Source organism: Trichosurus vulpecula, chromosome 9, assembly GCF_011100635.1.
Source record: "Trichosurus vulpecula isolate mTriVul1 chromosome 9, mTriVul1.pri, whole genome shotgun sequence".
In the NCBI taxonomy this organism is placed as follows: domain Eukaryota; kingdom Metazoa; phylum Chordata; class Mammalia; order Diprotodontia; family Phalangeridae; genus Trichosurus; species Trichosurus vulpecula.
Genome location: NC_050581.1, coordinates 165456745 through 165471424, shown reverse-complemented (window position 1 = coordinate 165471424; position 14680 = coordinate 165456745). Strand labels below are relative to the sequence as shown.

Genomic DNA, 14680 nt, shown 5'->3' with positions numbered 1-14680 from the left:
ATCAGAGCACTGGGATTCTCATTGTGGCCGAATTATGAATTATACAGACATACATATGTGTGGCAAGTTATTAAACTTCATGGGGTCTCAGTTTTCTCATGAGTAAAATGAAGAGTTTATACTCAAATTCCTACCTGTTTTAAAGTTTTATAATGGGGAAGGGGGTAGAAGATGGAGAAATAGATTTCACTTTATGAAAATAGTCACAAATGTGAGTGTTTAAATACATGCCAATATGGAGAGTACTGGCAGTGCTGAATAGTATGTGACTACAGTTATATGATACATTCTTTTTCAAGGTCTTGATCTCCCTGCTTATCTTCAAATATTGGTTGGGGAAAACATAAAATCAAATGAATTTATGCAATGTTTGAATTATTCATGGGGATAAATTGATTATCAGGCAACAAGAGTAATTCTGAATGAAGTATCAGATTGATCTTCTAGTTCATAAAAACAATTGCATTTTGAAAATATGTGAAAAATGTCTAGTAGCTATGACTTCCATTTCTGAGCAACTTTCCTGTAGTTGACTCAAAATGGGTTGTGAGGCGTAAGCAGGCACACAGGATTCCAGGCTTGCTAAGGAAGCTCTCTCAGGGGACTCACTGTAAATTCTAGGTAAGATCCTTATGAATGAAAAGAGATGTTCACACCTACTACTTTACTCGGATTGAACCAATAATTCTCTCTCTTAAGAAAAATTCTTCTCTACTTTTTATGCACTTAAATGGAGTATTCATAAAAGCATTTTATAGAATAATTGCTTATTTAAAATACTAACCAGTTGAATGTTCTAAATTGAAGACCTATTTGTTGGTGGTTGTGATTCTATGATGCTATGTCTCATAATATTGCTTTTAAATTGGTCTGGGGTAGTAATCAGACATTTAACTAATGCTATGTCCTCGTTGCAATTTAAAGCTCTGATAACCACCTTCCATTTTCTAAAGCTAATTTCTTCAATAACCTTGTGTTTCAGTTTACTTTAGGGGGAAGGATTTCTTCACTTTTTGCCTCTCCAGGATTTGCACATACTCTAATCCATCTACCAGCCCTTTTTACAGTTAAAAGTGATTTTTCTTCTATATGTATTTTGGTGCACAACACAACCATGTTTACCAGGAAGTAAATAGAAATATATTTCCCCAAAAGAGTTCAACATGGCCTTTTAAAAAGTAAAAATCATAATAATAATGAAGAGCAATAAGAAAAAATGATTTCCACTGAGGAATAATCTACTACCAATAAATATTTTTAAAAGGATATTTTGCATACGAACTAGAAGCTATCTTACACTGTTACTTTCTCCTTGCTCCCTCTAAGCAGTAGATTTAAGGCTTATCTGCCCTTTGTTCTTAAGGTAGGACTGAAGTTCCAATAGCCTCACTATTCAATTCTCAGGTTCTAACTTCTCTCTTTAAGAAATAAACTGCATTGATTAACAATATTTCATTGCATAATCCAAATATTGAATAATTAGATGCCACCTATAATATGCCTAGACATCATGCATGTGTTTGCATCTTTTTATAGATGATGGAGAGATGATAGATAAATTTGTATACACATATGACATTTTAAAAGTTCTTTTTATTACTTACCCAAAACTTATATTGGATGTCCTTGTGGGCCCCTTTTGAACTCTGAAGACTATTGGTCAGCTATGATTATTATGTGGATGCTTTCGATTACTGCTCATTTTTTTGCTTTGTAATAAGATCCTCTGGGTATTGTGATAATTAAATCTTCTTGGATCAAAGATAAACCCAACTTCTCCCAATTCAAGTCCCTTCTATAAAACTGTCATAGGCTTCTCACATGTAAGATCTTTAGACTTACACTATAGCTTCTGTAACTCATCATGCTGCAGGCTACAAGACATACATTTATTTCCATTTCCTTCCAAAGTTTAATCACCAAAATTTTGGGCTTGCATATTTATTGCTGTGAGAATTGTCTTATTCTGTTAATCAAAATAACAATAACAGGGAATATATTAGGTGCTAGGTCTAGATGCTAGTGACCAGAAGCAAATGTATTTCACTTGGAGAAAATAATTTCCCACCATAACATTTGGGTCATATTAATTAATCTAGCCTTTGACTATGAATTGCTTATTGATAATACTAAAATAAAATGAATTATTATTTCTTTATTTAAATATCCATTGAAAAGCAGAAATCCTAAGGAGTAATAAGTGCTTAGCAAATATTTGTTGAATGGAACTGGATTCTGTGAGTCTATTTGGAATTTTACTTAAATGGTTTCATTTCAATGGACATAAGAATATACATAGTTTTCTATCCCTGTTTGTTATGATGTTTCATAACCATATAGATTATAAAAAATTTTAGTTTCTTATATCAGAATTTATTTTTTTGTATCCATTTCTATTTTGATGGAGGAGAAAATGGAGACAAACATAATATCTCGTCTATTAGCAATGAATATCCAGTGCAAAAAAAATTAGATTTTGAGTAGTAATTATTAAGTATTTCAATATCCAATTCCTCCTACCAAACAAGAAAAAATAAAATCAAATAAATGAACAAAAATATACAAATAAATAAATGAAGTCCATAATGTCAAACCAAATTATTTATAGAAAAAACAAAAGTTTTACTTTTCAATCTTGGGTAAAAGAAGTTAATGATCTTGGACTTATTTTATAAATCTATACAAATTTTAAATGTACAAGGTAATGCTTTGTATAATCAACTTCACTAACTCCCTATTAAATCAAATTTAAAAAAATCTGTTAGGCTTTAAAAGCACTCCATAACTAACTGGGCCCATTCTACCTTTCCAGTCTTTTTATACCACACCACTTTTCCCCCACATTCTCTCTGATTCAGGACACTGGCCACCTTGCTAGTCCACCTCTCAACTCTAAATATTTTCACTGATTGCCCCCATGTTTGGTACTCTTTTCTTCCTTATCTCAACTTCCTGGCTTCCCTGGCTTCTTTCAATTATGAACTGAAGTCATACCTTCTACAAGAAGCCTTTCCCAGTATTCCTCAATCTTAGCACCTTCCCTCAAAGATTATCTGCAATTTACCCTGTATGTATCCAGTTTGTGCAGAGCTGTTTTCCTATTGACTCCTCCCTTGAGCTGTGACCTTCTTGAGAGGAGGAACTGGCTTTTGCCTTTCATTGTTTTCCCAGTGCTCCTAGTTCCTGGCACATAGAAGACATTTAATAAAGTTGAGATGGCTGATTGATCAATAGGAAAATGCTAAGTAACACCAGAAAAGACAGCATGCCTCTTTAGGATGATGTTTACTTCCCTCAAATTTAGAAAACATTCAAGAAAAGGAAAATGCTAAAAGATGTCTGTTTTGTTCACCATGAATAACAATATCTTTCCATTTCAAAGTCCTACTTTTTTTTTTTAAAAAGAATGCATATGACTTGACTGTGTACCTTTCATAGGTAAGAATGTCGGGAAGATTTCAGAAGCAGTAAATCCTACCCAAAAGGTTCACTCTCTTGAGACATTTGACCCTGAAACTGAGCATACAGTTCGTCTAGTGACTAAGAATTGGGTTGATAACAATAGCATTTTTGAAGATGTTATTGAGACAAGGGGGAGAGGTGAGAAATCAAAAGCCTTCTGTGCTGAGAATATGAAACGTGTTTTGTGGATGATATAATTTTGCATCCTTCCCTAAGTTATTGGTGCACTTGTAGAAAAGATAAATTAGTGGAATCACAGTTTTTAATTTATCTTTGTGTAATATCTACAAATTAGCCAAATGAAAAATTAACACATTTCCTTAACTAATAACTAGTCATGTTTAGCCAATACTAAAGTTGCTCCTTAAGCATAATAGCCTGGCTAATTAATGCATGTTTTGGGAGGCTCCTTGGAGAAAATCTGCATGCAACCGATGTGCTCTTCACTTTTTCTTACATAATACTGCTTTGGTATATGACTTTATTCCTCCTATTTTCCTTTCCTAAATGAATCAAATGTAACCTGTGTTGTAAGTTTCTGGAAAATAAAGACACATTTAATAATACCCTCAATTAAAATATCAAAGAATTGGAATCTCTCTTTAAAAATGACTAGAGTTAGAAGTGCCGGGAGTACTAAGCAGTATTTTTTAATTTATCTATATGTTTGTTTCTTTGTTTCTTTGTTTGATTACTTATTTTGGAGAGTGATGTTGTCTGATTACCCCAGTGTAACTAAGTCACAAATTATGCATCTACTTCTCTTTCTCTACAACAGCATATGCGGGCTTATATGACAACATCTCTACCCAAGGATGGTTTATCGGACTGATGTGTGCCATAGCTCTTCTTACATTAATATTATTGACTATTTGCTTTGTGAGAAGGAACAAAGGTGGAAAATATTCAGGTAATGCTACATCATCTCATATGATTGTACTGATTTCAAGAATATCAGTTCCTTCATGTCATTGTTGAGAGTAATCATTTCTATCTTTCAAGAGCCAGTTTAGTTGGCATAGTCTAGCTTCAGAGGTAGAGTGGTTGGAGTCAGGAAAAATTGAGTTCCAATACTCCCTCACACACTGTCATTATAATCCTGGATAAATTACTTAAGCTCTCTGAGGCTCAGTTTCTTCATTTGTTAAATGAGAGGGCTAGACTTAATATATTCTGAGGTCCCTTATATCTCTAAATATATGATTCTAGCATCAAGAAAACTTCCAGCTTGCCTCAATCACATGGACTCTTTCCCTCCTCAGAATATTTATAGCACTTGACTATTTCTTCAAGGACAGCTTGTATATTGCCTTGCAGTATAGTCATTGTAAAATTTCTATCCATTTGATGTACTATCCCTCATAGCAGGTTTAAATTTTATTGAAGACAAGAATTGTCATTGCTTGTTATATTCCTCTAAACACCTGCCTAGTATACTATCTTATACACAGTAGGTGCCCAATGACTTTGTTGAATCTGATTGAATGGAATTGGAATTTGGATTTTAGATAAGTTTTAAATGTTAATGCTGTGACAGATCCATGATCTCATCAGTGTGCATACTTCCTCCACTCATGCAGAATATATGTCCCCATTCATGGTTTCTCATCTCAGGTAGTTCTTGGCAATGTCCTTCAATAAATCTTCTACAGAAATTTTGTCAAGAACACCAGATACCTTCCTCAGAATTACCAGTGTCACAATCAAGCTTTTCATTTGCTCTTGCTATCTTACTATCATATCCATAATAATTGCCTTTATGACATTATTTGGCTACAAATGTTCTTTGGTAACATCCTGTAGCATGCTTACACCTACCATTTGTGACACAGATTAAAAAAATCCTTATTAAATCTTATCATTAAAGAGAAAGAGACAATCTGGTATATAGCACAGAGATGATTGAATCAAGGAATCAAGCTTCTAAACTCAGCTCTTACTGTGTTACTTGAGCAAATCATGTCATATGCTGAAAGTCTTCTGAAATGTAATACTAAACATTTTTCCTATGGCTAAAAGTTAGGGGAAAAGTCTCCTGGCAATCCAAATGGGTTTATTATGCATTTTGAGCTGGAAGAAAGAGAGCCACCACAGTAGGGAGATGCTCTTTGCTCAGGATATAATTTGTACATCAGTGTATGGATCTCTAGAGCTGATGTTTAGCAGTAAAGAAAAGAAAATTCTTTCATAGGTGTCTTTTCCTCTTTAGCAGCCCTCCCTCCCCCCCCAAAAAAAACCTCCCAACTCTAATAAGCCAGGCAGGTTGAGATTTTATTTTTGAGGAAAAAATAAATCTGGGAGAGCATGTGATTGAGTGAAATAATGGAATCAATCTCATCTTATTTACCAGAGCTGATCCAAATTAAGCTTTTGAATGTAGTCATATGTGTATGTTTGTACATATGCATATATGTGTATGTGTGTATATATGCACTAATATACATTTACATTTATGTGTGTGTAGCACTTTACATATTAACAGATTTTCATGTGCATTATCCCTTTTGCTCCTCATAAGTTCATTAATTTTAACTTTTTTCACTAATAAAAAACATATTATTCAAACTACTTAAATGATTTTCTCAGTCAGTGATTGTTGAACTCTGACATGTGCAACCTTGTGTAAGTCATATTGCTTTTCAGGGCCTCAGAAGGCTCATTTGTAAAATGAATAGGAGGTAGAGAAAAATGGTGGCTGACTAGACCACCTCTGAAAACTTTGCTGCCATTTAGAATCTATAAGACTAAAATTCCATTATTTTGCTTCTTTAATCTGTACTTTGCTTACTTCATGCCACCTCTCTAATGCAAATATTACATCCCAACACAATGCCTTTTAAATGAAGAAGATACATATTTTAATCATTGTTAAGAGCGCCAAATATTATGGACTATCTCTACCATCTACTAAGCCTGCATCTCCTCTCCCCTAGAAATGGATATCAGTCCCAGCAAGGCAGCCCAAATGCTCTAATTATTCTAAGGCCATATAGGTGAACATAAGACTAAAGCACTCTATTTTTCCTTCCTTGTTTGGTTTTTAATAATGGGGTTGAGTGTTTTCTAAATAGATGCAAAATTCCTTAGATAGTTTTCCTGTTCTGGTATAATAGAACATGTTTAATGCTCCTGCCAACAAATAACTAACCAACCCATTTTACAAATATAGATAGCAAAAGTCATTATTTTACCCCAAAATAAAATTATTTGGATCTGGTTTTTCCTATAGTGAAAGAGAAAGAAGATTTGCATCCAGACCCAGAAGTTCAGTCAGGAAAAGATGAAACCTTTGGCGAGTACAGGTAATTATAACACACAATTTCATAAGAAAAAGAAAAACAACAAAATGGATCAGATGTGAATCTGATAAATAAACAATGCAGTTTTTCATTGGCATATAAAATCTTATAGCACTGCATTATTCAAAATAAAATCAATAGGCAAAAATATCAAAAGAAGTGATGTAGACAGTTGTTGATGGAAGGGTGCTATGCATCTATTTTCATTTTCATGTTTTTAGATTTTAAAAAATGCATTTGTTTTTGAGGGGTAGTATTTCTATATATTTTAAAATGCAGAGAGAAAGGAAAATAGATTTTTTATTTGCATATGGATATTGAAGTAAGCAGAAGATTGACATGTTTTAAAAATTCATATAATCCAGTAGATTTTGGAATAATTTCTACTTCCCCAAACAAGCACCACCAAGAATTTAAGTTATTAATTAAATATGTTAAACAACAACAACAAAAACATGGAGGGGAGGTGGGCCAGGAGAGGGAGTGGCATATAAAGATCATTAGATTGGAATTCAAAATACCAAGCTATGTTCAGGTAACTCTTATTCAAGTGACTACTCTCTGATCCTATTTCCTCATGGGCAAAATGTTTCATAGCACTATGTATTTAGAGGTGATTGTAAGCTTAAAAGTCATCCATTCCAATACCTTCATTTTGCAGATTAAGAAATGGAGTCTAGAATTGGTAAAGTGATTTACCCAAAGTCCCACTGGCAGGAAGTGACCAAGCTGGGATTTGAATTTGGGTCATCAGATTTAGTATTGTTTATAGTTGTTTTAAATGGAACTTCTCTTTCTATCTCTTGCTGCTGGGCTTTGTTGGTCATGTAAAGAAATGCTAATGATTTATGTGAGTTTGTCTTATATTCTGCAAATCTGCTAAAGTCAATTATTTCAAGTAGTTTTTAAATTGATTCAGTGTTTCTAAGTATACCATCATTTCATCTGCAAAGAGTGATACTTTTCTTTGTTCTCTATTTTAATTCCTTCAATTTCTTTTTTCAAATTTTGTTGCTAAATCTAGTACTATAATGAGTTTAATAGTAGTGATAATGGGAATCCTTGCTTCACCCTGGTCTTATTGGGAAGGTTTCTAGGTTATCCCCATTACAGATAATACTTGCTGATGGTTTTAGATAGATACTACTTACCACTTTTAGGGAACATTCTCTTTATTCTTCTGCTCTCTAGTGTTTTAATAGGATTGGGAGCTGTATTTGTCAAAAGCTTTTTCAGCATCTATTAAGATAATCATATGATTTCTGTTCGGTCCTCAGACTTCAAATTAATAACTGCATTCTCTATGCTGCTTCCATTTAGAATAACACATATCATATCTACTTCAAAGAGTTGTTATGCAACACTTTTTCCCCCAAAGCAAGTGCTGTATAACTTGTTGTTTAAAAAGTAAATATAAAATATTTTCAATGGAATTCAGTTTATGTTATTAAAAAGCTTAAAGTTATTCCCTACATGTGTATATGTTTCTTCATATATTCGTATAGATCTAGATAGCATCTAGATCAATATGAATAAATGAAGAGTCACCATATCATAGTGAATAAGTAACCAGGAACATCGAGTTGAAATCCTTCTGTATCTTGGGTAAGTGACTTAACATATTAGTGCTTTAGTATACTGTACAAATTTAAATCTCTAAGTCAAAAGGAAGGTGCTAACATGTATTGGTAGAAGAAATGACCTAATCTGAGAGTTTTTCATAAAGAATATCACAACTCCTTTCACTGTTCATATATAGATTGCGTAGCACAAAACTTGGCAAAAAATGAGAGCTTCATAAGTCTTTGGTTTTTAATTTATATATCTCAGTTTTCCCACAAATACTTCCATTTTTAACAAGAAAGAGTAGATTGATATCTCCTTAATATGTATATTATTGGTAATTTGACATAAATGAAAAAAATTCACATTTGTAAACTCCTTTTCAATTTGATTTCACTTGAGGTTATATCAAATGACCTTTCCTTGAAGATAACCCTTAACTTTTTCCAGATCTTCTTATTTTAAATTATCTGATTGATCAATAGATTAGAGTTATTGTGTTCAGTTTTAATTTATCTGAATATCCAGCAGAAACAGAAATTACTTTGGAATCTGAAGACCTTAGAGCAATTCTCATCTCTATCATTTAGTCCCTATATCAAAAACTGGCTTTAAAAATACTTGAGACTCAATATAATTTAGCATTTGCTTTTGATTCTCTTATGAATTTCTTTCCTTGGGGCTATTGGCCAAAGGATATTTTTAAAATAAACCATGTGAAAGATGATGCCTCTCCTTTAAATGAGGCCAGTAATACTTCCCATTTTGGTGGAGTTGTTAGAAATTAAGCCTGTTCTGTAAAATAAAGAAGTTAGATGTGATGGCCTTCAAAATTCCTGTCCACTCTCAATCTTTGGTTTGACTATGTGTCTAGCTCTATGATCCTTAAAACCCAGAATTCTAGATTTTGTTAGAGATTTTTCTTTTATCTTCTAGTGACAGTGATGAAAAACCACTTAAAGGAAGCCTCCAGTCTCTAAACAGGAACCTCCAGGCCACAGAAAGTGCTGATAGTTTGGTGGACTATGGAGAAGGAGACCACGGCCTATTCAATGAAGATGGGTCATTTATTGGAGCTTACACTGGGTCTAAAGAGAAAGGATCGGTGGAGAGTACTGGAAGTTCAATGGCAACTTTTCCACTTCGTACATAAACTCTGTGTACATAAATCGCATGAGACACTCACCTCATTTTTTCCATGTTGTTCTCTATGAATAAGCAAATCCTTGTCTACAGGAACAGAACTGGATTTAGCCAGGATCAAACATCCAGCAAATAAACCAAGAACAAGTCACTGCCATTGACAGATAAGAGCAAATTCTTCTGGTCTATGTTGGCATGGGTTGAATTCAAAGAAGAATGAACATAACCATGATAATTATATTCAACTTAGTTGGTCTCAAATAATGATAAATCAGTGTTCCCTTCATGTATTTGTTCTGGGCTGTCCCATGTCTTCTCATAACTTCTCTTGACTTGTAGAATTTTACACACATTCTATACACACCCATTCATTCAGTTTCATAGGATTGCATGGCTTGACTTTATTTTTCCTAGCAGCTGAAAGATGAAAGAAACACAGGTTATTTAAAAACATCAAAAATAAAACAATACGTCTTATTGAAATCATTCACTGAAGAAATCAAGTCCATATTTATTATTTAAAATTTTTCTTTTTAATATTCTTTTAGTGTGACACATCAATTGACAAGTACTTATTTGTCCAACACTGGCTATTGGAGCCAATAAGTAATATTCAAGTCATTAAGTTGTGGCTAGTCAAATCTGGTCTGATTTCTGGTTTCTCCTTTCTGTGTGATCTCTGGATATTGAGACTTCTTTGATTGGACCAAAATACCTGCAAGGCACCACTTGACACGGACTTAGGAGAGAGCAGGCCTAATGTTTCCTTGCTTGGGAATGGTAACTTGGTATCTGCTAAAAGTTCATTCAAAGATTCCATTTCTTAACCGACTCCTTTTACCTGTCTGGTGTAATTATAATGGTATGCTAGCATATATTTTATGAATGGAGTAGACACATTCTGGTGATATTTACGCAATGTAAAATATGGATGTGGTTTTAGTTTTTATTTTGAAATGAGATACATTAACACGAAAATTTATACAGCTACAGTAGAGAGTAAGAGACCTATTATTTTACACCATACCAGAGTTTGACTATTCAGAAACTCAATAACATGAACTTTCAAATCTGAAGAAACTGTGTATGTATTGGATTTTGTTTTCTCAAAATAAAATAACTTCTGAAAACTAAGGGAATTTTTTTGTTAATTGTTAAGAAAAGAACACCACCTGTTTACTGTAGAAAATCCTGTGTATGTGGTTCCCTTTATCATACATTGAGCTTCATTCAAATGTTGGTCTCCATATTCCTTATTTTTGTAAAACTTTATATTAAATTCTCAAAATGTATGAGTTGGCATTTATCGTATTAGTTTTGTTTTTAAATTAAATTATTTTGAAATTGGCATAAACAATCCACATGAACTTTGGTCAACTGAAATAATGACTCCCTTACACATGTTTCAACTGAAACCTATTAATGGATGTTCAGAAAACTTGGACTTTGATTTAAATATCCCTCCCTCTTTCATGGATGAATAATTGATCTGTTTGTTTTTGAATAGACAATGAAATAATGAAACTGGAAGTTTTATTTTTATTTTTATTTTTCTTTCTTTTTTTAGACTATCATAGTTATATAAAAGGTATAGGCAAAACATTAAATTGATGATATGGAAGTGTTTGCTATAGGAAAAGGTACTTACTAAAGTAAATAGAGTGTGTTTTTTCAGGCTTTTTTGGAACATTAGATTGTATATAGCCAAGAATGCCCATTTGTAAATTACCTTCAAGTGTCCATTACAAAAACCTTGCAAAATGATAAGTATCCTCTATTCTATCAAGAAAAAAAAACTATAAAGAACTGGCTTTAAAAATACTTGAGAATGATATACTGTAGGATTTGTTCTTGATTCTCTTATGAATTTCTTTCCTTGTGGGGGGTATTGGCCAAAGGGTATTTTTAAAAAAAAAAAATCATGTGAAAGATGATGTCAGTCCTTTAAGTGGTGCCAGTGATATTTCTCATTTTGGTGAAGTTATTAGAAATCAAGCTAGTTCTGACTTCATCCATCTCCTCCTCTACCCTCATGCCTTAAGAAAAAAAGGCAACTACTTGGTATTATTCCTACTTTATGAGGATCTAGTGTCATCCTGGCTCCACTCAATAAATGTCCAGTTTGTGTGCTGGGGAAGAAAAGATGAAAGATATTCTGATCACTTTTTTGTAAATGCTCTATACCCTCAAGTAGAGAAAGGGGAGAGTATATGATGGTCCTGACATTTTGACATAGTTCCACAAGATAAAACATAATTTGAGATTTGTGTACAGCAGTGCTTATTAGTCTTCTTTTGAATATTAACCAACTGGATGTGTCTAAAATCATGTGAACCAGTGATCTTGGCTATAATGTCTTCTCTTTCTCACAGAAATGATTTTGAGGGGCTATGATGGATTAGCAACAAATGACTCAACTTTGGATTATCTAAGAGTTTACTACAAATTATGGCACATAAACACGTTGTATAGAATATAAGTCATTAAATAGTAATAGTCATGTAGTTTACAAACCAGGATTAGTTTTCTATTAAACCTTATAAGCAAATTTTTCACTATGTTTTCTTTCTTATGCCTCAGGATCTAAAAAAAATAAAATATATGTAGTGTCATTTAAGTGCAATGAAAGTTTTAAAAGGGTAATAATATTTGAGAAATATGCCCATTAAGTGTCAAATTAACCTAAATGCTAAGGCCCCGGCTTAAATCTAGCACTTTGTTCTCTAGTGAATTTCCTTTCTCTATTTTATTAACTTTTTGCAATCCCTGATTTAACAGTCTGTAAATTATGATAGAAAGTGTCTAAAATATTTATATCTTAAAGGATGTAGTTGGAAATCACAAAAAATTTCTTTCTTTTTAAAGGTACCTGTATTTCCAACTAATGTAGCATTTTACTGAGTTTCCCAAATCACTTGCTAAGATCCTGTTTTCTACATTATATATGCCACGTATGTTTTGACTGAGCTACCCACTGAGGTTCTACATTCAATCAAGTTCTTGTCCATTTCCCGTGGAAGGGAAAGGATCAAGGTGCACTGAATCAAAAACTGGAAAGTCTGAGTTCTCCTTGGAATTTTTCCACTCGTTTTCTGAGTAGCCTTAGGCATGTCCCTTAACAATTCTATACTTGAGCTCTTTTCATCAATAAAGTACTGCTGAGAATCTGCTACCTTCTATACCACAGGGCTAGTTGTTTCTAATTAAGATTGATTAATAAATGTCTAAGAAAGGCTAAGAAGCCTTCATCTTTTCCAGCAAAAGGTATGCAAATAACTATTTTTTCCCTGTGAAATTATGGGGAAAATAAGCAAGGATTTCTGCATACAACAATGATTTTCTGACATCTCCCTATAAATTCCCCATTCAGTTAAGTGGAAATTGTGTCTCAACTAATAATGATATAGAAGCTATTGTGAATAATACCATATAAACATATTCAGACATTCAAATAGGTATGCAGACCATACCAACTCACTACTTTTTTTTCCAGTGAGCACAAAATATATATTTTTATAGAAAAAAACACAAATATACAGGAATTTTAAAAGATGACTACCATACAAGTAAGCAGTATAATTTGTTTGTGCCATTACAAAATAATTGCTAAAAAGCAGAAATTTAAGCAGGGTCGTTCCTATACAAAATGGTTTTTTCCACTAGTTTTACATGCATATTTATAACATGTTTGTGAATTAGGTGCATTTAGTCTACTGGGTATAAAGGTATCCAATATTTTAATTACATCCAGGTTTATAAAATATGACATGTAATAGAATTATGCTGGAAGTCTCAAATAATATTTTCCCTATTTTATAGTCATGGAATAAGAGATAAACTAAAAACAAAGGATTGGTGGAAGTTTTGCTTCATTTTAAAAGCCTATAAAATTAAATTGTCATTTGAAATCCTAAATATGTTTACATATCATTAAGATCAAAATGATTGTAAAGCTTTTGGATGAATGATAAAGGGATTGAATTTGTAACCAGGGCTCATTGATTCCAGTTTCCTTTTACTGAAATAGGTGGGGTTGAGCCAAAGCATACTTTATTTTATTTTAGATTTATGATATTTTATTACATCATCTGAAGAGGGAAAGGATTGTGTATACTAAGTTAATCTGACTGATTTTTTCAGATTAATATTCTTAGTGAAACTTTATTAAAGTTGATAAAAACAGAAATGTGTTTGTATTGTAGTTGCTGTTTGTATCATGTTTATGTATATGTATGGTTTCAAAAATATTTTGTTTATACATGAAATTCAACTTTTCTAATAAAAGTTCAACTTCATGTAATCTAAAAATGTTTGTGATTCTTTGACTTTCAACAAGAATGAAAATTACTTCTGTTTTTATATCACATTTTCTTTCAACTGGCTGTGAAGTATTTATCAAGCAAAATTGCACTTTTAGGATGTAATATATTCTATTTTTAAAAGAGGATACAGATGACTGATATTAATAAATAGAACATTTAATAAGATCAATATCTATGGAGGTTAATACCGTAATATACTTTGCATTTAACATTAAAAAAATAACATTTGTCAAGACAGACAGTGGGTGATCATTGAACCACATTTCCAGACCATTACAAAAGTGTTCCATTTTAGAATAATGCAAAGGAAAATCTTTGACAGTATTCCTAACTTTTACCTGCAGATGATCCATTTTATAGTTGCTCACTAAAAAGAGGATAGGCTAGTTGAAAACCTTCAACTCCCATCCCCAGCTTCAAACACATCACTAAAATGTATGCATATTCTATATTTTGTCAGTCGACTGTTAGACTTGGGAATTTCCCATTTGATCATAAGTTATTTCAGGATCTTTGGGTCCAGGATAGAGATATAGATAGATACAGACACTAATACAGATTTATAGGTAACATGATATAGATATGGATAAAGATATCGGTACATCCTAGCTGTCCCTGTTAGATTTTACACATTTCCTTATGCAGTTAGATTAGGTTATTTTTTCTATTATATATTAATGCACACATTTGTATAATGAACACACAAAGCATCATACACATGTGTATGGATGTATATATATATATATAATATATATCTGTGTGTATACGTATATGTGTATGCATACATTGATATATGTGTGTATATATACATATGTATATATATATATATAAGCAGCAGAGAAAAAACTAAATTTAACTACATGAAGCAATGTAATTTATAAAGTTTAAGAT

At 32.5% G+C, this 14680-nt stretch overlaps 1 protein-coding gene across 2 annotated transcripts in view; it reads left to right on the top strand.

Annotated features, from left to right (window-relative positions):
* Positions 1-13775, top strand: part of CHL1 (cell adhesion molecule L1 like) — a 133164-nt gene extending 119389 nt beyond the window's left edge. For both annotated transcript variants that reach the window (XM_036738368.1, XM_036738367.1), the window contains 3 exons: positions 4241-4372; positions 6692-6764; positions 9261-13775. In XM_036738368.1, coding sequence (XP_036594263.1) covers positions 4241-4372; positions 6692-6764; positions 9261-9477 — 422 coding nt within the window. In that variant the 3' untranslated portion in view covers positions 9478-13775. The remainder of the gene's footprint in view (positions 1-4240; positions 4373-6691; positions 6765-9260) is intronic.
* The last annotated feature ends 905 nt before the right edge of the window (positions 13776-14680 follow it).